Source organism: Miscanthus floridulus, chromosome 13 (genome assembly GCF_019320115.1).
Source record: "Miscanthus floridulus cultivar M001 chromosome 13, ASM1932011v1, whole genome shotgun sequence".
Classification (NCBI taxonomy): Eukaryota; Viridiplantae; Streptophyta; class Magnoliopsida; order Poales; family Poaceae; genus Miscanthus; species Miscanthus floridulus.
This window is the reverse complement of record NC_089592.1, coordinates 79,988,968-80,015,359: the sequence shown is the minus strand read 5'-3', so window position 1 is coordinate 80,015,359 and position 26,392 is coordinate 79,988,968. Positions and strand designations below refer to the sequence as shown.

At 43.6% G+C, this 26,392-nt stretch overlaps 2 protein-coding genes across 4 annotated transcripts; both read right to left on the bottom strand.

The window, feature by feature from the left end:
- Positions 1-469: 469 nt before the first annotated feature.
- LOC136500132 (uncharacterized) lies at positions 470-1,096 on the bottom strand. The gene has a single exon (XM_066495526.1). The coding sequence runs from the start codon at positions 1,094-1,096 to the stop codon at positions 470-472; it is 627 nt and encodes a 208-aa protein (XP_066351623.1).
- A 5,351-nt stretch (positions 1,097-6,447) lies between these two features.
- Positions 6,448-12,985, bottom strand: LOC136500625 (MADS-box transcription factor 51-like). 3 transcript variants are annotated; one of them, XM_066496023.1, is made up of 6 exons: positions 12,558-12,985; positions 11,183-11,279; positions 7,232-7,284; positions 7,069-7,136; positions 6,838-6,915; positions 6,448-6,740 (listed from the first exon to the last, which is right to left on the bottom strand). In XM_066496023.1, exons 1-6 carry the CDS (start codon positions 12,809-12,811, stop codon positions 6,640-6,642), a joined length of 651 nt encoding a protein of 216 aa, XP_066352120.1. In that variant the 5' UTR covers positions 12,812-12,985; the 3' UTR covers positions 6,448-6,639. The 3 variants fall into 3 exon arrangements, 2 of the variants coding, with proteins under 2 accessions (XP_066352120.1, XP_066352122.1); XM_066496025.1 differs by having other exon boundaries at positions 7,049-7,136; positions 12,558-12,979; XR_010770066.1 differs by having other exon boundaries at positions 6,679-6,740; positions 7,041-7,136; positions 12,558-12,983.
- Positions 12,986-26,392: the final 13,407 nt, after the last annotated feature.

Here is a 26,392-nt window from a genome sequence, read left to right as displayed (position 1 = left end):
TGCCGCTACTACTGTTAATTCTTGTTATCTAGGCTCTTGCATTCAATTGTTATTACTAATCATAGTATTATTAATTGAATATTCTTGCACAGATGGATGGCGTATGTGTTGCTCAGGGACAATGGTTGATGATGTGAGCAAAAAAACGTGGATACTTTCCTCTGCTACTCTGGTTAGAAAACCTGACACTCAGTTTGTGGTCTATGGGTATGACGACATTAAGGTCAAATAGCACATCAGTACCTTGTTTCTTCATGCAGACTTTCTCCTATCCTGCATGGATTTTATCGAGAATTGCCTTGCCTTCTTCTGATGAAATACACTTGAGTAGGACACCTGAAGATGCGCCGCGTCGGTAGAGCTTGTCGCCAACTATGACATAATTCTTGCTTCTATGAATGACTTGAGCGGCTTCTCCCTTGTCGGCTGGTAATTTCTTCTCTCGGATATAATTGATAAATACACGGGTCTAGGCTGGTATAATAGTCCGGACTTGAGTGCCGGGGGCGGGGCTATCAGACGTGCTAGCTTCGTCTCGCTTGATGGATGGTACTGATAGTTCTTCGACGAATACCCCGGCTGGAACCTGTGCTCTGTCTGACTCGAGTTTGGCCAAGACGTCTGCTACAACGTTGAGATCACATACCACGTGGTCAATTTCCAGACCTTGAAAGTGTTTCTCCAACTTGCATACCTCTACGCAGGTTTCCTTGGTGCAATCACAATCTTTATTAACCTGATTAATAACCACGGACGAGTCGCCATAGACGAGTAACCGCTTGATGCTGAGTGAAGCCGTGACTCGGAAGCCATGGATGAGGGCCTCGTACTCGGCCTCGTTGTTTGTTGCTGGCCAGAGAATTTGGAGAACATACTTAAGTTGCTTCCCATCTGGTGATATGAAGAGGACACCAGCGCCTGCACCTCTGAGCTTGAGTGAACCATCAAAGTATATCTTCCAATGATTAAGAATAGCTTCAGGAGTAGGCTGCTGGAGTTTCATCCACTCGGCTATGAAATCGGCCAGAGCCTGAGACTTTATAGCCTTACGTGGGGTGAATTCAATGTTGAGTGCTTCGAGCTCGATCACCCACATGGATATGCGTCCTATAGCATCACGATTGTGTAGGATGTCGCCGAGTGGGAAGTCGGTCACCACTATAATCTTGTGTTCGTCAAAATAGTGGCGAAGCTTGCATGAAGTGATCAAGAGAGCATAGAATAGATTTTGTGCGTGTGGGTAGCGGACCTTGGAGTCTGACAACACCTCACTGATGTAGTAGACAGGTCATTGTACCTTGTACGTGTGACCCTGCTCTTCCTTTTCCACAACAATTGCTGCGCTGACCACCATGGTAGTTGCTGCGATATATACCATCATATCCTCTCATCTCTTTGGAGGGGTGAGAACAGGTGAAGAGGTGAGATAAGCCTTGAGCTTTTCAAATGCCTGGTCAGCTTCTTCTGTTCACTCGAACCTTCCTGACTTCTTCAATAGCTTGAAAAAGGGGAGCCCCTTTTCTCTGAGTCGAGAGATGAACCGATTAAGGACAGCCATGCACCCTGTGAGCTTCTGAACATCCTTGACACAACGAGGAGGGCCCATCTCAGTGATTGCATGGATCTACTTCATGCTGGCCTCAATCCGACGATGACTGATGAGGAAACCTAGGAGCTATCCAAAAGGGACGCCAAAGACGCACTTAGTCGGGTTGATCTTCCACTGCCAGGCATGAAGGTTGGTGAAAGTCTCTTTGAGGTCATCAATCAGAGTAGTCGGATCCTTGGTCTTGACCACCACATCATCAACATAGGCCTCTACATTATGACCGATCTATTTACTTAGTCAAGTTTGGATAACCCACTGGTATGTAGCCCCAGCGTTTTTTGAGCCCAAATGACATGGTCATGTAGCAATAGGCGCCAAACGGAGTGATGAAAGAAGTCTTGCTTTGGTCTTCCTCACGGAGAGCAATCTGATGATAACCTGAATAACAATCAAGGAAGGATAGAAGAGTTGATCTAGCCGTAGAATCCACAATCTGATCAATGCGAGGTAGACCAAAGGGGTCCTTGGGCAATGTTTATTGAGATCCATGTAGTCGACGCACATGCGCCACTCGGCTAAATTCTTCTTCTGTACCAAGACAGGATTGGCAAGCCAGCGGGATGTAATATTTCTCGGATGAACCCTGCTATCAAAAGCTTCGTGATCTCCTTCTTGATGGCTACTTTCTTGTCAGGTGCGAAACGACGTAACCACTGCTTGATCGGCTTGGAGCCGGTATTTAGATCCAGTTTGTGCTTAGCCAACTTTCTCAGGACTCCTAGCATGTCAGCCGGCTTTCAAGCGAAGATATCTTTATTGTTCCAGAGAAAGTTGGTGACTACGAGTTACTATTCCCTAGAGAGATGGACACTGATGGTTGACGTCTTGGAGGAATCACCAGTACCCAGATCAATCTTCATAACATCTGCATCTTGTGGTTGTACAACGATACCTTCCTTCTTTGTTGAAATTTTCAAATCATCAGGGATAGTCTAGATATCGGACGCAGCGATCTCCTATGCTTCGAGTGCGGCCTGAGCTTTAGCAGCAATTTGGATGGCTTCTATATCGTAGTAGTACGAGTGTTTCAAGTCTCCTCGAAGGGGAGTATCCCATTAAGACCCAGCATCTTTAGCAGAAGATACGGGTAGTGAGGATTTGCCATGAATGTAGCTAGAGCTGGGCACCCAAAGATGGCGTGATATGATGATTCAAAATCTGTCACCTCAAACTTGATGAACTCCGTTCGGTAATTGTCTGGGGATCCAAATGTAACCGGGAGCGTGATCTGTCTGAGTGGCATAGTGCCTTTGCTGGGTACTATCCCGTAAAAGGGGGTGTCCATGGGTGTGAGTAGGCCAGTGAAGTCAAGACCTATCTTCCTCAGGGTATCAGCAAAAATGATGTTCAATCCTGCGCCACCGTCTATCAAGACCTTAGTGACTGTCATGCCCGCGATGGTTATATCGAGGACTAGTGGGAAATGTCTGGCGTTAGACACACTAGTCCACTGATCCTACCTTGAAAAGTGAATCGGGTACTCAAACCAGTTGAGATAAGTCAGGGTGGCGGGTTCTGACACCATGATATCTCGTAAGGCTAGCTTGTCTTGCCGCTTGTTCTTGGTAGTCGAAACTCCGACGAAGATGACACCGATGATGCCTTTGGGATGATGAAAGCGTTGTCCTCCTGGTCTTCCCCATTTTTCTTACCGTCTTCCTTGCCCTTGCCCTTGCCCTTGTCATTCTTATGATAGAATCCCAACTCCTTCAGTTGTCGACACTAATCTGCCGTGTGCCTAGCGCCTTTGTGAAAAGGGCAAGGTAGTCCACCTAGATCTTCGAACTTCTTCGGCTTATTGTTCTTCTTGGGTTTGTCAATGGAGGCCAGGGTGTTATCAGGGCCTCGCTTTCTGCTTTGCTGCCCACCCTGGTTGCCTCTGTTGTCGTTACCCCTATTGTTGTGGTTGTCCTGCCGATCAGGGAATCTCTCCTGAGTTCTTTACTCAGAGGCGATCATCTTCTGAACAGTGTGCTTGAACTCATCTGCATCTCTAGGTTATCATTGTAGAAGGCCTGAAACTACCACTTGGCCTTGATCCTATTTGAAAAGTGATTGATTACCTCCCTCTCGGTAACATTGAAGAGTTGGGACCATAATTCTGCAAAACAGCGATAGTAGTAACAGAAGCTTTCATTGGGGAGTTGTCGGCAACTTCTAAGATCTATCCAAGTACTCAGATGGGTAAGGACTCCCGCAAAGTTGTTGCAGAATTTTCTTGTTAGATCCTCCCAACACGTAATCGAACCGAGGCATAGCTTGTCAAACCATGCGAGAGGTACCGACTCAAGAGCCATGAGAAAATAAAGTGCCTTAATGTCATCATCTCCACCCACTAGTTCGATTGACTAGGAATAAATGCGAAGCCATTGATTCGGCTCCGTCTTGCCATCATACTTGGTGTGATTGGACGGCTTGAACTTGTAAGGAAGCCGGACAGAGAGTAGTTTGCTGGAGAAACACGAGAACCTGTCTGGGGAGATGGCAGCTTCCCTGTACTCAGACTCGCCTCTACCTTCCCTATTGTTGTACTGGTGCCATTGGTGGCGGTAGGGTGATTGTGCGCCACCCTGACCCCTGTTCTGGTTACCCAGCAGCGTGAGCCTTTTGCGTTCGATTGATTGTATGATTGTTAGAGGTATAAGGGGGTGCACTGTGCCTCTCTTTATACAGGGAGAGAGGGCAGAGGTGTGTTTCTAGTCCTAGTCGGTTATAACAGAAGAGTCCTAATTATGTTACAGAATATTGCTTTCCTAGTAAGCCGACTAGGTTGATCCTTGAAGGCTTGACATCCACGCCACCTTGCTCCGTGTCCTTCAAATAGACCATGGGTCAGTCATGGGCCTAGCATAGAAGTCGACTCGATAGGGAACCCTTGAGGTCCTGTATCGACATCATCAATGATGCTGGTGTAGTGTCGATGGCCGTTCTTAGTGTCGTAGAAGAAGTCGGCCATAGTCTGAGGCGTTAACTTATTGTTGTGCGAGATGAGGCGTTTCCAGTAGCGACAGACATTTGCTGCAGAACAAGGAGCGGGCAGGGAGGCGGCGGAGGATCTCAACAATGACATCGTCCGTGAGGCTGGCTAGTGCGTTCCTCTTGTTGGGACCCTCCATTTCGTCAGTGTGCAGTAGGATGAGAGCTTGCTCAGTAATGAGATCACTGACGAGAAAAATAATCCAACAAAGAAAGGTATAAGAGGACGATAATTACAACGGTTTTGAAGGCAGAAGCAATGTCCCTATTTGTTTGTCTAGACAGATAGGTATAATCAAGCAAGCACATGACAATTAACAGGCCTAGTTGCACACAAACATTTACAGTAACAAAACTGAACATATGCAGAAAACCAATACATCAACAGAAAACCAACCAGTGCCACCTCCTAGTTCTTTTCATCATCATATCATTGGTCTAACTAGATCTCCAACGCTAGAATATTTCTTGTATACCTTATGTTCAAGCAAGGACAAAAACAATGAAGCGAACAGGAAAAGACGAGAAAGGAGACCTGAGGATCGGATCTGTCGTCTCTGCCGCGGCACACAACGGACACGAACGCTAATGCCATCGCGCTCCACCGGCAAGCCCCGCCGCCTAGCCTCCAAAAGGACGCTGGAGCCACCACAGCACACCGAGGATCCACCACCGCTGCTAGTCTAACGGGCACATATTTATTTCCACTTGAAGGAGAAATATCCAATATATATCAACCTGTAGGGCATCCACATAGAGAATATAATACTATTACGACTCCAAAGACATGTCAATACAACCAGACATCTAGCGCAATGGTAAAGACCGTGTATTCCTTCCTCCGGGTCCCGGGTTCGACTCCTAGACATTGAGGGTTTTTTTAATTTATTAAACCCCGACGCACAAAAGGTACAAGTGACACGCAAGCCGTTAGGTCCCACACATCGGATTGAGATGGAGAAAGGTCCCATAGGTACACATGACACGTGAGCCGTCGGATCCCACAGGTCACATGGTCCCACAGGTACATGTGACATGCAAGCTATCGGGTCCCACAGGTCGGATGAAGATGGAGAATGGTCCCACAGGTACACGTGACACGTAAGCCATCGGATCCCACAGGTCGGATGTTGAAGGGTCCCGCAGGTAAACGTCGAACGAAGAAAGGATCAAGCGAAGACTTTTATGACGAATTACAAGCGTCATGGATGAGTAACTGCAGATCCCACAGATACATGTCAGATGAAGAAGGGTCCCACAGATACACGTCACATGAAGAAAAGATCGAGCAGAGACTTTTATGATGAATTGCAAACGTCACGGATGAGTAACTACAGGTCCCACAAGTACACATCGAATGAAGACAGTATCGTACGAAGATCTATGACAAAACCCCACAGATACATGTCAGATGAAGAAGGGTCCCACAGATACACGTCACATGAAGAAAAGATCGAGCAGACTTTTATGACGAATTGCAAACGTCACGGATGAGTAACTACAGGTCCCACAAATACACGTCAAATGAAGACAGTATCGTACGAAGATCTATGACAAAACGTCATTCGTTACGGATCGAATATTGTTCATCACAGATATGTAATTAATTCAATGACAAAGCTCTGTTCATCACAGTATACAGATATGTAATTAATTCAATGACAAAGCTATGTTCATCACAATATTAAAGGAGATCATCACATATGAGTTACGCGAGTGATCTGTGACAAAACCCTATGCTCTTCTATGACGTTTTTTTGTAACAATACCTAATTTCATCATAGATAGAGGGTTGAAGGATCGTCACCATTGATCTTTGATGAAACGAAAATATTGATCATAAAAGCGCTCTTCTATGACGGTTTCAGATTCGTCATTAAGATTTTCGTCATAGAAATGGATATTTCTAATAATGTTTCTGACAGTTGCTGACCATGACCATGAATGGGCCCCAATTAAACCTGTTCCGAATTCCCTGCAGGCTTGGAGCTGGCAAGTATGTATATATACACATAGTCACACATACATATGGCTTATTTCCAATATATACACAGTCACACATACATATGGCTCATTTCCAGTTTCGAGCTACTCGTCTCTCTGGAGTCCACAGATATAGTCACCTCCTCCTTGTCTTCAGAGGCCTTCTGCTTTTCTGCTCACCAAAAATAAAGCACAACCACTCAACCAGCAGGATTAGGAATTTTAGTACTATATACGAGCTAGATATGGTAGAACTTTTTGAAACGTACCTTCTTTCTGCTGCAAAAAATCTAGTTCACACAAATGACAGGTTTGGGCAACCCAATCACCTTCATCATCAGTTTGTTCTGCAATCACCGAATTAAGATACTGTCAGAAATAATGTCATGTGTTCTGCACGAACCGTTGCATCTTCGTGATGCAGCAGGTCAAGTTCATGCGGTATATATACTACAAGACATATCTACAATACAGTATGACCCTTATAGCTGTCAGAGCACCGGTAATTGTTTCCTCCAAGCTTCTTATGTCGGCCATGCTCATCCCGTTTGCATTTGCTTCCATGGCCCTGGAATTTACTTAACCAATTAGATAGCAAGTAATGCAAAACATTGTACATCTTCCAAGAGCTAACCAAAGATTGTTCAAGTACATCATGTATACCATTGAGCAACGACATTTAGCTGATCAGGTAACCCTCCAGTAGATGGCTGCTCCTGAGCAAGTTAAGCAGGAGGGCAAGCACAAAAAAGACAGGCAATATTAGTGTATGCTGGGAGAACTTAAAGAAAGAAAGGTACTTGATCAGAAAGCCTACATGATATTTGACATATGAACTAGATAATATTCCCAGAATCCAAAATTAATTCTTATATCCACATTTTTTTTACAAAGGACAGCAAAAGCTTTGCCGCGGTATATACTAGAAGAAACTTATATGCACATAAAAAACTGTATCCAAAGTTGTGCAAATACTGGCCTTCCATCAGCACTAGATCAGCTTAAACAGAAAGGGAGGATTGGAATATAGATTCATAGTGCTGTAGTCTACTGACGGTCTACGGTCCTTTGAAAGGTCCTTGTGCATGGAATAAAACAAGAGCAATGCAAGATAGTTTCATTTTCAGAATCATATGGACCATTTGTGGAAGGAATTCATCAGTTAATTTATATGTAAAAAGAAAAACTTTATCCAAAACAGGCTAGAAATTCAATCTGCGTAGTACGTAGGCAGTAGCATTGTAGCATATATGCTGCAATTTCCTGGAAAGACAATATGCACAGTATGATTCCCCCCTCACCCGACCGAGAAGTGCAGATTTCTTTCCTTTTGCTTATTCATTTGGTTAATAACTTACTGCGTTAGAGTTTAATGAAAAAAACAAAGAGAACAGTACAGATTGAGAGTTTAATTAGTCGGCGCTGTAATAGGTTCATCATTTTTTTTTGAAACAAAAGGCAGGAGCTCTGCCACTCAATTAAGACGAAAGAAAGTAATAATGTACAAGATCGAAGGTTAGCCAACCGAGTAGCCAAAATGGCACCCGAGGGGCTAACCACCCCACGCGACGCGATTGAACACAAACACGACACACTGCCATGGATCATCGTTGCCGAGCATGGAAGCAAGGCTGCCAGCAGCTTGGACTCCCCATGGCAGACAACCCACTGGTCACCTCCCGACGGGTCCAAAGGAACAACCGCCACCGGTCATCGTTGCCAAGCTCAACCATCGAAGAGCAGCTCCGACTTCCAGTCGCGAACCCATGCCTCGCATCGAGGCCACGGCGATAATCCAGATACGACACCTTCAGGAAGGGAGCGACGCCGATGGCGCCACCGTCGTACGTCCAAAGTGGACCGGGTTTTCACCCTTGGATGACATGCTAGAGGGGAAACACGACGCCCCCAACAGGGAAGCGACGCCCAATGGCGTCGCCGTCGCCAATTGGCTTTCGCCCAAGAACCCTCTAGCACGAACGCCGGGTTGCGAAGCCGGACCCCCTGCCAGCCTTCACCGCCATCGTCGTTGTCCCGCCGTCCCACGGAAGCCCCTTCAGAGGAGCATCGACGCGCCGACTGCACGCAGCAGCCGCACAACTGCGTCGGCCGTAACCCCCTCCGTCCGGGTCACGCATAGCCTGACCAGGCTCCGCCGCTTGCGTCCCAGTGCCGCACGACGAGGCCGCCACTGACCATCTTCGTCGGCCCAGGCACCCGCCGATGTCGCAGCTGACCTCGCCGCCAGCCGCTACAGGGCGTGTGCCCCACCATCTCGGGCGCCGCCCCTGCCCTGGGACCGCCAGATCCGGACACCAGGCCCCGAACCCGGCGCCCCATGCCGCCGCCGCCGCCCCCGTCTTGTCCACAACCGCAGGCACCGCCCGCCGCCGGCCCCGAAGCCGAACTGGCCACTTGGAGTCCAGATCCGGCCTCCCGGGCACCGGATCTGACCTCACGTGGCCCGGACTGGCGGCCCCAGCTGTCGCCGCCGTCGCCGTCAAGAGAGGAGGAGGGGAACACGCGGAGGAGAAGGAGAGCCCGTTGTTGTCCCCTGCGCCAACTCAGGCACCAGCCGGCGCCGCCATAGCCGCGATGGCCCTCCACGCCGAGCTCCACGCAGCTCACGCGAGGGGAGGGGCCGTCGGCCTACTGCCGCACGCGCCGCCAAGAGAAAGGAGAAAGGCCCCGCCGCCGCCATCCCTGCCGGCCGAGCAGCCATGCCGGCGGCCAGCTCCGGCGGCGGGGGGAGGGGAGGGGAGGGGCTGCTAGGGTTTGGGGGGAGGAGCCGCTCACGTGGGAGCGACGCGGGGGGAGGGATGTGTGTGGTCCGTAATAGGTTCATCATGCTTTAGATTGTGTTTTCAGTTGCAGTGAAATTTTAGACCTGCTACAAATTTTAGGCCTGGTTATTCTAATAATTTCATGCTTCGGGGGACAATGGAAGATCTATCTTTATGGTGAAATTGTAAACCACATAGTACCACACATTGTGGTAGATAATATAAAATCTTTTCTTCGAAATGAACCTGTGCAGGTGAGCTAGGCCCAGGCCGGCAAAAGCTAGCGCTAGTTTAAATCAGAATCTTAACCTCAAATTTTTGTTCTTTAACCCTTTTGGTACTATAAGTTTGATGATTTCACACCTCGCAAGCACTTTTCAATTAAAATTTGCTTCATCTGATGACCCACTAGGACATCTGAACATAACTTTCGCATTTTATCACCACTTGACTACCTTCACTGCAAAGATTTTGCTAAATAAACTTTCACGTGCGTGTGACTGCTACCCTTTAATTTAAACTTCAAAATATTGTATTTGTCTATATATGTCCAACGTAACCATCACAGCAAGTTCACCATTGAGAAAGGCTTAAACAAGAATGATGGTTTCCTGAGATTTGAAATCGGAGAATAAAACCATTTCAGTCATTGGGTATACCTAACCTTTTGTGAATAGTGCGTACTCAATCTGAAAACGATCTAGTAGAAAAAATTCACAAAAATAGACTGTACGTACAAATTGTATGTGTGTTTTCATATTTTGTTCTTCAAGATGGAGGCAGTACGTTTAACAACCTTCCTAAGTAACTCTATCGATATATATAATGGGCATCTAGCTAGATCTAGAAAAATCATAAAACATAATGAAAAATCACAGAACAAATGTTCTAAAACCTGAAAAGAAAAATACTGGATGAAATATTATCGTTCTGGTTATTTAAAAATGGTGATTGTCGACCTTTTTGTATATCCTCTATACAAGTCTTGGGATCCAAGGTGCTGGAGACTCTATGGGCCATAATACTTGTTGTTTTAGAGTTAGCTAAGCACACAAGAATCATAAGGAGGTATATAAAATGACAATTTTACAGTCAATTAATCTCTCTAAAGTGTGCATCGATGGGAAAAGAAGTTATTAGTTAGTGATGCAATAAAGGAGGGTTAAGACTCCAAGGCCAAAGTTGCCTAGAAGTGTAGAACATGTAGTTTATAGAAGACTCTAAATATTTGGAAACAGATACGATGATGAGTTGATAGAGCTAGGGCTATGATCATCTAATGATCTTCATTGGAGTTGAGAAGTTTCTGGTCCTATAAGCTGGGCATGCGTATTTCCTACTACCTCCTTTTCCCTTTTTTACTTTTGGTGTATGTTTTAGACATTGACAGACTCATGTCTTGACTATTACGTACTCTTTTAAGCAACTTTTGTTGGAATTCTATGAAAATGTGTTATTACTCATAAGAAACCTCAGCTACCATATTTTCCATGTGAAAAGTACTAATAGTTCTGTGTATATTCGTGGCAAGAGCTTGTAAAGTCTGTCTGCATGCATCCATGTAAGCTCCATCTATATATTTGAGGTTGGGGGACGTATATGTAATTATGTTCACAGTACATTATATTTAAGATATATCATCATACTTTTTTGCGAAGGAGATAAATCATACAATGATGTGCTGATATTGGTCAAGTGTGCATAAATGAAATGACGAATTTGGTGTGTTGGTATAGATTTATGCATTCAGACAACTCATGACAACAGCATATATTATCACAAATAGCAATTGTCGATTGCTTATATATATTATCAACTATTTATGCTTGACCTGTATATTGCAGTCAATCCTTGAGTCTCGTGCTTCAATATTGAGATCGTTTAATGTGTTGGCAAGGTCCCAATATCGACCAAAAGTTTCTTCAATGCTGCAAGAGAGATACAATGCACAAAAATATTCTTATTAATTCAAAGAGAAAAGCAATTGTGGATACATAGCTACTGCAAAAACGATTTTCTAAGACGGGCCTTTAGCATTTTCAAAGCCGAGCAGCCTAACCGCCATGGTCTGTTTTAGTGGGCTATGTTTACAGGCGCTGTAAATCCATTAATAGAGGCAGACATCATAAAGGGCTCACCTCTGTTAATAGTTCTATATATGTTTCTCATAAAGAAAATACTATCGTAGCTCGATCATTAAGTAGATGGATGTTCCCTAAACTAATCACAAACTTCATACAAAATTAAAGATAATCTACCACTTAAAAAATATATGTGCATAATGTTCAAAGCACAAAGAGTGTTCACTACACAAAGGAACTGACTTACAAACAAATCACTTCAAATCTGGTTTGTTGTGAAAAAGCTCTCTATAATGCTTTGATTTGCCTCTAAAAAAAATGCTGTGATTTGCATTTGCACACATATTTCATGCACATGTTTTCGAACTAGCCATATATGCCATTTATTAAGAAAACATTGACCCTCCTCATGTAGTATGAGGCTATCTGCTTGTACAGTATCTATATTAGTTCCCAGTACTGTCGTCACTAAGTCATGTTGTTTACACAGTAGCCTTGGGCCCTTGGCTAATTAGAAGTTCTAGAACAGCACGATGGGATCTAAGCATGCAGTCTTGTTTGAGTGTTTCTCGTCAGGGCACTACCATATCTCATGATGAAGGTAATGTCCCACTGTGCATATACTGATATACAGTACTGGCATTTGTGAGATTGTTCTTGTTTGCTGTAGATCATTATAGCATGCTCTTTGCACAGTTCACGAGGCGTCCTGGAGTGGACAGATCCAGCTTGTTCTAAGCACTGCTGTCTGATAAGACATAGCTAAAAATACTGTTGGCTAATTTAGTGAGAGAAAAATATTGTTTGTCGACTAAAAATACAGCTAATAAGCGAACAGCGCGCGCCGGAACGCGGGGTTTCTAGACGAATCGATCAGCCGCGCGCGAACGCCGCAAAACAAAAAAATACAGCTAATAAGCGAACAGCGCGCGCCGGAACGCGGGGTTTCTAGACGAATCGATCAGCCGCGCGCGAACGCCGCAAAACAAAAAGAAGAAAACTAATTGACCCACAAAGAAAAGCGATCGAGCGAGCGAGCGATCTAATCGAAGGACGCCCAAAACCCCCACAGGAAGGCCAGCTTAAGCCTGCTGCATGATTGATTGTGTGAGAAGTTAAAATCACCTGGAGTCGGCGGAGGCGAACTCGTAGAGGCGGCCGGCGGGGGAGAAGACGACGAGCGCGACCTGGGCGTCGCACAGCACGGAGAGCTCGAAGGCCTTCTTGAACAGCCCGCTCTGGCGCTTGGAGAAGCGCACCTGTCGGCTCGTCCGGTCCTCGATCCGCCGCAGCTCCACCGGGCCGCGCTTCCTCTTCCCCTTGCCCTTCTCCTGCTGCGGCTGCGGCTGCCCCGCCGACCGCCTCGCCGCCGCCTCCATTATTCCTCCTTCCCAAGCCGACCTCAAACAGCAACCTCGCAATGAGAATGAACTTGTACCTTCGCTGCTGCGAGGAGCCGGACGGAAGGACGGATATAAAGAGAGGATCGGAACAAATCTTGGTGATGAGCGAGGCCGAGGCGGGCGAAGGCGACCCAGGGGCGATGAATCCCCTCCCTGCTGCGAAAGTTGTGGTCTTGTGGATAAGGGATGGCAGCAGGACTGCGGGAGGGGTGGGCTCCATGCCTCCTCCTGTCCTCCATCTCTGGCTCCACCTCGAGCGATGGGTAAAGGCTACACCGCCGCTCGCAGCCCGGCTGTTGCTGTCAGTGTCCGGACCCCTCCCCGGAAAGACGAAGAGCTCGGCGCAAGGACGCGTTTCGCAACGGTATTGGATGCTGCGAGGTCGCTACTGTGGACAGTGTGGTGTAGAGGAATTTGCCACCTAGAAATGGCAATGCAAGGTTGTGGCTTCATAGTTTTGTCTGCTTTGCCAAAGCCTCGTCTTCGCCCTAATGGAAGGGAAGCACTTCACTAGATCGACATGTCATCGAATAAAGCTGTGAATTTGTTTTTTTAGACGTTATTAATTACCTTTGTTGACCTGGTTGTGACGTTGACACACATCAACTGAGGCCTTTTCAGGATTAAGACAAGTGGTCACCGTATTACTCCCGCCGTCAAAAAAAAAAAGTATAGGATCCGTACTGGTCACACTAGTTTATGTTTCATCAAATTTATACTAAACAGTACTAGCATTTATATCTTCAAATAAATTGTTCTATAAATATATTCTATGACTAATCTAACGGTACTTATTTTGTATCATGAATGTTAGTGTTCTTTTTATATCAATTTAGTCAAAGTTCAGATTGTTTCGCTCCTCAAAAAGCTTGAGTTGCATTCTTTTATGGATCCATATTGTGTTGTCGTACAGTAACAGCTAGTTTGACATAGAGCCATTATTAGAAGGGCACCGGATTATATTAGTCTGGTGCTCGCTTCAAAGGGGGACCGGATCATCCGGTGCCGCCGATTTCTATGAGTAGGGTTCAAACGGCTAGTTCCTAGAGTGGGAAGTATTTATACTCCACCTCGACCGTAGCACCACTCTTGCCATTCAGAATAGTACGTGCCATACACGCATTGGAGAGTTCAAGCTATTGGAGTGATGAGGAATTGCTAATTGTAAGATTAAGGACTCCATTAGTGCTTAGGGAGTAGCAAGTGTGCCCCCACCTTCCTCATTAGGCTTATTTAGGTAAAGTGTGATTTTGTGCATGTTACTCTTGGTGATTGGCATCACTTACGAGACTTGGTGGTGTTGAGGAGCTTGGTGATCTCTTGGAGGCGATTGTGAGATGCCCAAGTCATGGTATAATTAAAGGGTTGTGGGTAATTCACCGTGCGGAAGCAGTGAAGAATTAACTCGTAGAGAGTACTTGGTCCTTGTGTGGATCAAGGGGCTCTTGTGTAGGTGCTCCAACTGAAGACTAGTGGAGAGTATCGACTCTTAGATATCTCGGAAAAATATCATTGTGTTCATAACCCTCTCTTTACATTGAACATTTACATTTGTGCAATCACTTACATGTTTTTACGTTCCTAAAATTGCATTTCCATATTATCTTAGGTTTGGAACTAGGTTGCAAAACTCTTGTGCCTAGGCTAGAAACACTTTTAGGCACAAGGGATGAATTAGGCTAAGGGATAGGTTTTAACTTCACGAGAATTTTATATTAGCCCAATTCACACACACCCCGGGCATCTTGATCCTTTCAAAATACAATTATGTATACTATATTAATCATGATTGGCGTTTTTTCGTTAACATTATATCCTTGTTGGCTCGACACATCTATGACTATTTAAAGTTTATGAAGCCCTCAAGTATCTTCTTTTGCAATCTAGTGTTCTTGCCCTACTTGTAGAGGGATCGATGATTTTACCCTTCCTTTTATAACTTTATGAATTTCCTATCCTGTTTTAAAAAAGAAACTGTCGTTTGCCCCTATTTTAGATAGATGTCGGTTGCATAAGAGCCTAACCCTCGAGGAGGTGTGAGATCTTTCATAGGGGTAGTATTGTCGTTTTTACCTTTTATCTTGGTTTTCATGTTAGATTCTAAAATGCACTCTCTTCGTTCTGAATTATAAATCACTCTGACTTTTTTATACAAATTTTGCTATGTATCTATAGATCTAACGAGTCAAAGCAACTTATAATTTGGAAGGCGGGTGGAGTAAGGGCCTAATTGGTTGGCTACCTAATTTTGCCATGCTGGGGATTTGGCAAACAAAAAATTGGGCGAAAAATTTACCAAAGATTTAACAAGCAAAATATGAGAAGTTGGTAAGTTTTGGTAGTCAACCAAATACTAGCCAAAATTATGACTTGCCAAATCTTTAATATGGCAAATTTTGATAGCCAACCAAGTGGACCCTAACTTATTTTGGGACAAAGAAGGGGCTACATGTGTATTTCTACGGTAACTTAGAGATCCGTAGTTTTGTGCATGTCATTAAAAAAATGGAAGGCGCGCGACGTGTGGTCATTTCTGCAATTATGAGGTTTACCATTTCCTGATGAAAAAAAAAACTTGCATGTGAACAACGTGCAAAGTACATCAGTCCATCACTCCCTGTCTCGGCACTAGACAGCAAGTAGGCAGCTTTTACGCGGTCAGGCTACAAGTGCTTGGTCCGCATTGCTTATTCCCACGTGCCAGAATGCTCCCTGTCTCGGCGATCAGCGTTGGACACCATCAGTCCATCACTCCATGACATGTACAGTACCAGTACCAGTTGTACCGATTGAGCCCATGCTTTTGCTTCTCCCCAGGAGGAAATGACGCTGTTGCAAGATTTTGCATTTACCACCGGACTAAAACTTTAGTTTATCGTTAGATAATATGCTAAATATAAACCAATTAGTTTTTTTAATGAGTTCTACTCATCAATTAGCCTCTATTAATTTTTATTAGTCCATGATTAATTCATATTTAGACTTTCTATTTGACAACCAAAACATGGTGGAAAGGGTCTGGAATAGAATTTGCTGAGTATTCCTAAGTCCTAGATAGAATATCGTTTTCTTTTATTTGATTAATTTTATATTAAATATTAACCGTATTTATCTTTCTAAATTCTAAATAAGTTTATTACAAATATATAATAATTAATCTAATAATATTTTTATGCATCATAATTATATTTATTATATATATTTAGTTAAAATTTAAAATATTTGAATTCTTAGAAAGTGAAAATGACACTTTTTGCAAGTCGAAGGGAGCAGTGACATGAACCATATTTTTCGAGGAATACTCTAGAGTGAAAAAAAAAAGAAAATCCTTAGAATCCTCTGAGCGTGCCAATAGCTTTGCTAGACGTCCATCTCCATCGATGTTCTAGACCATCAGCAAAGCAAGGGGGTGCCTAAGTGTTCTTTGAACACGCTGGGTGATAAGTCTTTTGTAAGTAGATCCGTGAATATCTTTTCTATTTTTATATGTTCAAGACTAATTGTTATGAGCATAACATACTGCTGGATTATTATCGCAGTATAACTTGAGTAGATTATGTATGTCGTCTACCACTTTTAACCTAGGCATAATTTTTTCAGCCAATTCACCTGCCCTGTGGTCTCATAACATGCTATAAACTCGGCATATATTGTGTACGATGTAGTGACGGTTTGCTTTGAACTTTTCTACGATATAACTCCTCCTGCGAGAGTGAATATGTATCCTGACATGGACTTTCTGTCATCTCCCACATAATCAGAATCTGTATACCCCTCTATGTGTAGGAAATCAGATCTTTTGTACGTTAGCATGAGACCATTCGTACCTTGTAGATAACACAAAACTTTCTTTACTAATTTTCAGTGTTCTATTCCTGGATTACCCTGATATTTGACAAGTAACTCGGTAACAAATACTAAGCCAGGACGAGTACACACTTGAGCATACTGTAAACTTTCGATAGCTGAACTATATGGAACCGCTTTTATTTGATCGATCTCATATTGGTTCCTAGGACATTGAAATTCCCCATATCTATCGCCCTTGACTATGGGAGCAGGTGAAGACTTACAATTTTACATATTGTATTTCTTTAGAACTTTTTCTAATTATGCCTTATATGATAATCCTGAAATTCTCTTTTCTCTATCTCGATGAATCTCTATTCCTAGGACGAACGAAGCTTCACCGAGATCCTTCATATCAAACTTCGAGAACAAGAACTTCTTTGTTTCTAGTAGTAGATTAACATCGCTGCTAGTGAGCAAGATATCATCCACATCCAAGACTAGGAAAATGTATTTCTCATTCTTGAACTTTACATAAACACAATTGTCATCTACATTTTCTTGAAACCCAAACTTTCTTATTGTACTATCAAACTTTAAATACCACTGTCTTGAAGCTTGTTTTAATCCGTAAATGGATTTCTTCAGGCGGCATCCCATACGTTCTTTTCCTTCCACAACAAAACATTTCGGTTGTGCCATGTAAACATTTTCTTCCAGATCCCTGTTTAGGAACGCCGTCTTTACATCCGTCTGATGTAATTCTAAATCGTAATGTGCTACAAGCGCCATTATAATTCTGAAAGAATTCTTACATAAGACTGGAGAAAATGTCTCATTATAATCTATAGCTTCTCTTTGTGTGAAGCCTTTCGCCACAAGTCACGCTTTGAATCTTTCTATATTTCCTTTAGAGTCATGTTTGGTTTTGTAGACTCATTTATAGCCTACTGTCTTGGCTCCTTTAGGAATTATTTCTAAGTTTCAAACACCATTGGTTTTCATTGATTTTATTTCATCTTCTATGGCTTCAAGCCACTTTGATGAGTGTGCGCTTCTCATGGCTTTTTCAAATGAAGTGGGATCACCCTCAATTTGAGATTCCTCACATTCATAAACTTCGTAGTCTTCAGGAATGGCTGATCTCCTGACTCTTTGAGACCTTCTAGGGGCCTTGTTAGATGACGCTTGTTCTATATGAGGCTATTATAGCTCCTCCTCATGTGTGACAATGGGTTATATGGGATCCTAAATGACAGGTTCCTCATGTTTATTCATTGTTGCCACAGGAGAGCTAGCAACAGGTGTTGTTACTACAGTGTCTTGTACTGTTGGTATAGCAACAACAGGTAGCTTAAAGAATGGTTCCTGAACCATTGGAGTGGGCACATATACCCACTTCTCTTTAAAATTAATTTTTCACGCTACCATGCTCTCCCTTATCATATCATCCTCTAAGAACACAGCATGTCTTGTTTCTATAAACTTTGTTTGTCTGTTAGGACAATAGAAGCGATAACATTTTGACTTTTCTCGATAGCCAATGAAATGGCAACTGACTATCTTGGAGTCTAGCTTCCCTATGTTTGGGTTAAAAACTTTGGCTTCAACTGGATAACCCCACACACGTAAATAATTAAGTGAGGATTTCTTTCATGTCCACAACTCATATAGTGTTTTGGGCACCGACTTGCTTGGCACTCGATTAAGGATATGACTGGCGGTTTTTAACGTCTCCATCCATAAACTTATCGATAGTGTAGAGTAGCTTATCAAACTTCTCACCATATCCATCAAGGTACGATTGCATCTTTCTGTTACTCCATTCTGTTGAGGCTCACCCGGTGTAGAGTACTGGGCAACTATACCATTTTCCTGTAAGAACCTTGCAAATAGTCTAGGAATTTGGTCATGTGGGGTGTGTCGACCATAGTATTCTCCTCCGCGGTCAGATCTTACTGCCTTAATCTTTAAGTTGTGTTGATTTTCTACTTCAGCCTTAAATATCTTAAATTTATCCAACGCTTCCGTTCTTTCCTTAATTAGATAAATATAGCCAAAACAAGAATAATCATATGTGAATGTTATAAATGAATCATATCTATCCACACTTTTCACAGGGAAAAGACCATAGATATCTGTGTGAATTATTTTTAAAATTCCTGCGCTTTGTTTGACATCTTTCTTTATTTTCTTAACATACTTTCCTTTTATGCAATCAATGCATTGTTCTAAATCTAAAAATTCTAAAGGCGGAAGAATTGATTTCTTAATCAATAATCAATCGCTCTATTCTCCTCCTCGAAATATGGCCTAAACGACAGTGCCATAATTTCGATGATACATTATAAACTCTCTTCTGCTTATTGCTTGCATTCATAGATGAGGAAGCATTCTCATTCTCAGTGCTCACAATATTCACATTCTCAGAAAGTGATAATAAATAAAGCTTGTCTTGTCGAAAGGCAAGACCAACACACTTATTATTATACACAATCCGACATTTGCCATTACTAAAATGGCAATCACAATCATCATCGTCTAGTCATGAGACACTTATCAAGTTTCTACACAAAGAGAGTACATAAACAATGTCTGAAAGTTGAAGTCTAAAACCATCATCTAATTCTAGAGAGAGATCTTCAATGGCCTCAACTTCAGCTTCAACTCTATTTGCAACTTTAATTCTTCTTTCTCCTCTTTATAGGGTCCTCCTCGTACAGAATCCCTATAATAAATTTGCAACATGAACAGTTGCTTCTGAATCAATCCACCAAGTAGATTTTGCATAACTTAAAAATAAGGATTCATCTATGAATGTAATGACATCCTCACCTCTCTTTAGAAAGTTCTTTAGGAAGTCTGGACAGTCCCTATGGTAATGTACATGCTACTTACACCATTTTCACTGATTCTTCTCAACTTGAGCATTGTTGTTCTTCTGATGGTGGTCATTTTGATGGGCTTTCTCTTGAGGTTTGGCATTCTTATTGAAATTCTTCTTTTTGCTGTCCTTCACAAGGTTAGCAGAGTCACCCTATGAGCTTTTCATCCTCTCCTTTTCTTGAATACACATTGTGATGAGCTTCTCTATATCTCACTTATCGGGCTGCATGTTGTAATTTACAACAAAAGTTTCATATTCCTTAGGCAAGGAAACAAAAATCAAATGAATCAGGAACTCATCCTTGAGCCCAAATCAATTGGCTTCAGCTTGGAAGCCATATTGCTCATCTCCAATATGTGCTCTCTGAGACCGCCACGAGTGTATTTCTCATTGAACAATTTCTTGATCAGAGTACTGGCATAAGCTTTTGAAGAGCCAGTAAATTAACCCTCCACTTTGTTGAGGTATTCTATGGCAGTGTCACAATCTAGGATAGACCCTCTTATCGCATATAAAATAGTAGACTTAGCCACCATCAAGCACTTACGGTATGAAATGTCCCATTTCTTGCGTTCGAGATCATATTTCATCCGCACTTCTGCATGATCTCGCTTTCGAGCAGTGAAATCAGCATCAGACTCATTTTCTTCCCTCACCGGATCCACTGGCTCAGTAGGACACGGGAAGGTAAGCGTTAGGTCATTCTCAGACAGCGCAAGTGCTAGTTCATACTTCTCTCGCCATACCCGATAGTTGCCCCCTTCAAGAGGCGGCATATGCGAGATAAATGCCATTGGATTAAGTCCTGAAAAACACAATCAGAGATAGTGAGAAAATATGTCATAATAATTGCATGCCTTAATTTAACGTTGGTCAAAATTAAAACATACAACATACTTCTACACTAATTCTACATCACCGTTGGGCAGAAATAGAATTAATGCATGGAAAAACTCATAAAAATTATTATAATATTGCTATTATCAACGTTGGTCAGAAAAATAACAATATCATAATTTACTGAACAAAAATAACTGCTCTTCAAATTAAATTCTCTCGTTGGTTCGAATTTAATTAGAAGATAATAAACATTAACTTTGCAGTGGAAACATGAAAAAATAATTTATCTACTTTTCAGAAGCATTTTACTGTACTCATCTACCCTCTGAAAAAATTATCCCATTGATTCAAATTTTGACAGAGATTTAAACTAGACAAAAAACATCAAAATTTGCTTCTAAAAATAATAAAACAAATTCTAATCGATACTGTGCAATTGGACTGAAACCACTCACGCGCTGCGCGCTGTCGTGGCCCAGCAGCAAGAAACCGGCCCACGGCGGCCGTTCGCACCACGGTCCCCCGCGCCCAGGCCACAACCTAGGCCTAGGTCGGGATTTCCCTCGCCCGCCTGGGCTGAAAGAAGCCCGAGCGCTTAGATTCGTTCATCTTGATCCGACGGACGCTCGTCGTTCTCGCGCGGAACAAAACGGCGACCGCGGCGGTTGCTCCCGAACCCTAATTCATTCTCGCGTCTGCCACCCCTCTCTACGCCGCAGCGCAACGAAAAAGAAGGAGCAGCAGAGCGGCGCCACCGCCGATCCCCTCGCCACCGTGCGCGCTCGCCGTAGGCTGAGTGTGCCGCCGTCGAGCGGTCTGGGCGATGGTGCCCTAGTCCCCCACACGCACTGTGGTGGGGCTCGCCCTAAACCCTAACCTTTCCTTTCTCCCCTTTCTCCGTTGTCAGCCTTCAGAGCAGCAGACATCGGAGAAGAAGTGCGACGTCGCCGTGGGTCCCCTCGCCGGAGCACGCGCTCCCTACTAGGTGAGCGCACCGCTGTCGAGCAGTCCTGTGACGGTGTCCTCGGTCGGGGCTCGCGCGCACGGCGACGAGCGTGGCTTGGTCGTCTTCCCACGTGTCGGCGAGGCGGCAGCAGGGTCCTTCTTCCCGCCCGCGGTGGTAGCAACGGCGGCGAGAAAACCAGGTAGGTCCTCCCCTTCTCTGTCCTTACTTTCTTGGGTTAGGGTTAGGATTTGGGGTTAGGGTTTCAGGTTAGGGTTTCGATCCGTTTCTACAAATCGAATCCCCTCCTTCTACTCTTCTACTCGGTTTTATATCCTGATCTGGATCTACACACTAGATAGGCTCTGATACCATTGATAGAAGCTTAGGATCACCTAGTTGCAGATCTAGCGGGTGCTTACTTGAATTTAGAACATGAGTAAACCCTAGAACATGATCTAGTGCGAGGAAACAGAGAGAGATGGGGTTGTGGAGGTAGCAAACCATCGGCCGCCTTGGAGGAAGACGAGATGGCCATCGCGTCGATGTCGGTGACGCACTGGAGGCGTGGTCGCAGAGCGGCGGTGAAGCCGGTGGCAGTGCTTCTTGTCGCTGGCAATGCCTCCTCTCTAGATCGGCTAGGGTTAGGATGTCGGTGGGATGTCTGGCGGCTCAGGTGAACCTCGTGCCTTGTGCTCCGGCCTCTACCTCCCTTTTTTTATGGCGTTGTGCGACGGGAGCCCACCAACTATAGTTAGGATTGGGTGTCCCTGATCAGGACGCGGATCAAGGCCCAATTGACCGTTGGGCCAACTGGTGGGATTAATCTAACATCAAGTAGCTAAGTTATTTTAAATTTAATAAAATCTATAAGAAAACTATTTAAAATATTAAATAGATATTATTAGGTCAACTATTGAATATATCCACTGAAGATGTAGATATTGATACTATTTTCTATAGATTTGAATTTAACTTGGTTCAAATCTAGAATTATACCAATACCATCACACGCTGTTAAGCAAATGGATATATACAAGACTGACCTGTGCTCTCTACTATTTATACAGTTTGACGCAGAATAATTAATTTTATCTTGATTGCACGCAAAACAAAGATCTGCTTGACTGGTTCCTTTTCAGTGATGGCGTCGCTGAACCAAATTTCAAACTTAAAGGTGGCAATCAACAGGGACACCGATTATGAGAAGGATAAGAGTGGACGGCAGGTACTGATTTCTTAGTTCTTGTTTACTGAACCTTCATCTATTGTTGCACGGTGCACTTTACTTATATAGATGAATCATAGTTTCCTTTTGATTTTTATTTGTGCTGAATGATATGCAGGTTAATGCTTCCTCACAAGTAGCTGTTGTTTGCTTGAGAGATTGAATAAATGTGTTAAATTAATAATAAGGAAAAGGTATGCATGCTGAGAGCTCTAATTGTTAGGTGGTGTTTCAATATATCTGTTGAATTAGGAGATGCTGTTTGCAGTTGTGTCCAACCAAACGCGAACCAAGGAAATCTATTTACCGGTGTAAATTGATTACGGACCAAAAGATCCAAACCAAACAGCACCAATATTTCTTTGGCATCGGGCATGCATGTAGTTTTTATACTTTTCATAAATCCAGGATTCTTTGTTGGCATATCACCTCAACTACATTTGCTAAGATATAACATGTTGCTAACATTTTGCATCTGCAAACCCATTTATCCGTTACCTCTCTTCACGCTCTAGCAAAAATTTGCTAAGATATTATTGTGATCTTTCTTGCAGGTAACGTGAACAAGCACGGGAGGTTTTTGTCGGTGCGGGACCCACGGGATACCCCGTAAGGAAGGGTGAAGATCTAGTCTAATTAGGATTCTTCCCCTGTAATTTTAGTAGCAGTATTACTATGTAATTCTACTAGGAACTCTCATTGTAAACCGACTAGAGATTGGAAGACAACAACTGTACGACAAAACACTTTACGATCAATCCAACGCAAAGGCTAACGCCGACTGGACGTAGGGCTATTACTCGATCAGAGATCGAGGGTCAAACCAGGATAAATCGACTGTCTCTTGCGTTAACCGTCGAGTTCCGCATACGCTGAAGCCCGAACATACTGCCCCAGGTACCCTCGTGGCAGGCTATCGATGGTCAAATATCGACAGCTAGCGCACCAGGTAGGGGCTTTCGGCGAATTTACATCCGAGAGCTCGACGGACCTCGTCACCGAGATCAATCTACTTGGCACGGCATGGTTGCTGTTATGTGCCGACAATCACAACTCGCCGGCTCGGCAAGATTCTCCAAAATACAAGATCGATCTACGAGAGAAGTCGCGGGTCCATGTACAAGTTGAATCCAGCGTAATGATGCTCCATACGAGATCGATCGGCGGATCAGCGCGCGTCTGCGTCGAGTTCAAGTCACGGTCTCCCACGCTCGCTTGTCCGTCGAGTTCAAAGGCATCTATTGAGGCAGTCCGCTTTTTGCTCGAGGCCGAGCGCTGAAAAGCGTGTCACAAGCGGACAGTAAGGGGGTGTTTGGTTCCTGCAGTAAAATTTTAGTCCCTGTCCCATCGGATGTTTGGACACATACATGAAGTATTAAATATAGACGAAAAAATAACTAATTGCACAGATTGTGGCTAATTTGCGAGATGAATTTTTTAAGCCTAATTAGTCCATGATTTGACAATGTTGTGCTACAGTAAATATGTGCTAATGGCGGATTAATTAGGCTTAATAATTTCGTCTAGTAAATTAGTCTCCATCTGTGTAATTAGTTTTATAATTAACTCATATTTAGTTCTTCTAAATAGCATCCGAACATCCGATGTGACATGGACTAAAATTTAGTCCAGGAAACCAAACACCTCCTAACTCAGCAGTCCGAAGCGGAGAACGAGGCCTGTTTAAATTGAGGCTACGAATCAGTATTTGATACTGTAGTACTTTCGTTTGTATTTAATAATTATTGTCCAATCATGGCCTAACTAGGCTCAAAAGATTTGTCTCGTAATTTACAATCAAACTGTGTAATTAGTTATATTTTTATCTATATTTAATACTCTATGTATATGTCCAAAATTTAATGTGATGGAGAGAGTGAAAAAACTTACAATCTAAACGAGAGCCAACTCAAGATCAAGGCGGTGGTGTCAGCTGGCCTGTTGTATCTGTCAGAAAGTGCGTTGCCGCAATCCAAAAGAGAGCCATCAAGACCATGGCAACCAGCTGTTCCCCACCGCTGCAAGTCAAATTAATGGAATTTGACTACGTACACTTCAAAAAGGCACTAGAAGGTTACGAATCATCCAGGCCTACGGGATCAAAGCCACGAGCTACACAGCCACAGTATGTTCAAGGAATCAAGCAACTAAAGGCTGCTCTACCAGAAATTTGCATCAAGTCGACATCCGGCCGCAAACTATCTCGTCATTGACTACTTCGATTTCGCGAAGAGAACTCGTCGACTACTCATCTCGACTAGAAAACTAGCCGGGGGCAGGCTTGACACCATTGGCAACTAGTCGGAATCGACTCCGACTAGTCAGCTTCATCAACGACCTGCCACGGCTTCGTCGACAATCGTTCATGAATCAAGCTAAGTCATGGTTTATTATTTTTTCAAATATTCTTTAATCATCATATATCTCTGGATATTATCCATATACCTCCGCGGCTCTACTACAGTTGCATCCCCGACTACTCGAGTCTTCTCTTAACGGTTGTTAATTTACCTGGGTTGCTGAGGCCTTAATCCGTGAAACCTACTCGTCGGAAAGGTACGAGAGGTGTTTAAACGTAACTGGCTACCTACCTAGGGAAATTACATGGCCTTGTAAGAGCAAGACGCGAAAAAATTTAATATGCATTTTATACTGTCTTCTCTTAATGGTTGTTAATTCACCTGGGTTGCTGAGGCCTTAATCCGTGAAGCCTACTCATCGGAAGGTGCGAGAGGTGTTTAAACGTAACAGGCTACCTACCTAGGGAAATTACATGGCCTTGTAAGAGCAAGACGTGAAAAAATTTAATATGCATTTTATAATGTTTTCTCTTAAACGGTTGTTTATTTACCTAGGTTGCCGAGGCCTTAATCCGTCAAGCCTACTTGCCAGAAAGATGCGAGAGGTGTTTAAACGTAACAGGCTACCTACCTAGGGAAATTACATAGCCTAGTAAGAGCAAGACGTAATTTTTTTTAATATGCATTTTATAATACTGGGACATACTTCCAACTTGATATCTTGTGTATCAATTATTACATACTTTCGTATGGTTACTTTGCAGGGAACCATTTTCTGGACCACGTCATCAAGTAAGGAGCTCGCCCATCGCAGGCTGCCTTACTTGGCCACTACTTCATTGGGTGAGACACACGCTCCACGCTGTCTTACTTGGTTGCTGCTCTACAAGTCGCTAGGACGTCCGACTACTCGGCCACAGTGATCGACTACTCGGTTGGGGTGATCAACTACTCGACAGCTAAGGCCGACCTTGTTGCGGTGATTTGAAAATTCTAAGGTGGGGGTGATACGGGGTCTCCGGTGAGGGGACTGCACACCCAAAGCCTTTTGACAGATTATCCAGGTTGCCTTACTCGGATCGGATCATGGTCGAACGACGGACTATCGAGGCTGACTTTTGCGTCAGCAAGATGAGCACAAATATGAGGATGCACGTGCATGTTTATATGTGCTTTCATTACTCAAGCGAAACAAAGGAAGAGGCACGGCATCCTCGAACAGAAAGCAGGCTACTTGAGAATATGACAAAAGATCCTATATCCGAGTTCTTCTTGAATCAAAAGAACCTGGATATATGCTCGGGGACTGTAGAGTACATATCCTCGGAAGAGATTTTCAGTTTTTCCAATGATAATGATTCAAGACCCTCCAACTCTTTGTTCCAAATAGCAAGAGGCTCGAGGGCTACACTCAGTGAGTGCACTTTTTCTTTGGAAGAGCGCACGTCACTCAGAAGACTTCTTCAAGACAGGACCACTTCAAGGCTTCACAGTCGAAAGAACCCGGACCAAGCTTGATTCACCAGGCAAAGCCTGGAAACAAGGAGGCTTTTGAGTTAAACCATGAAAC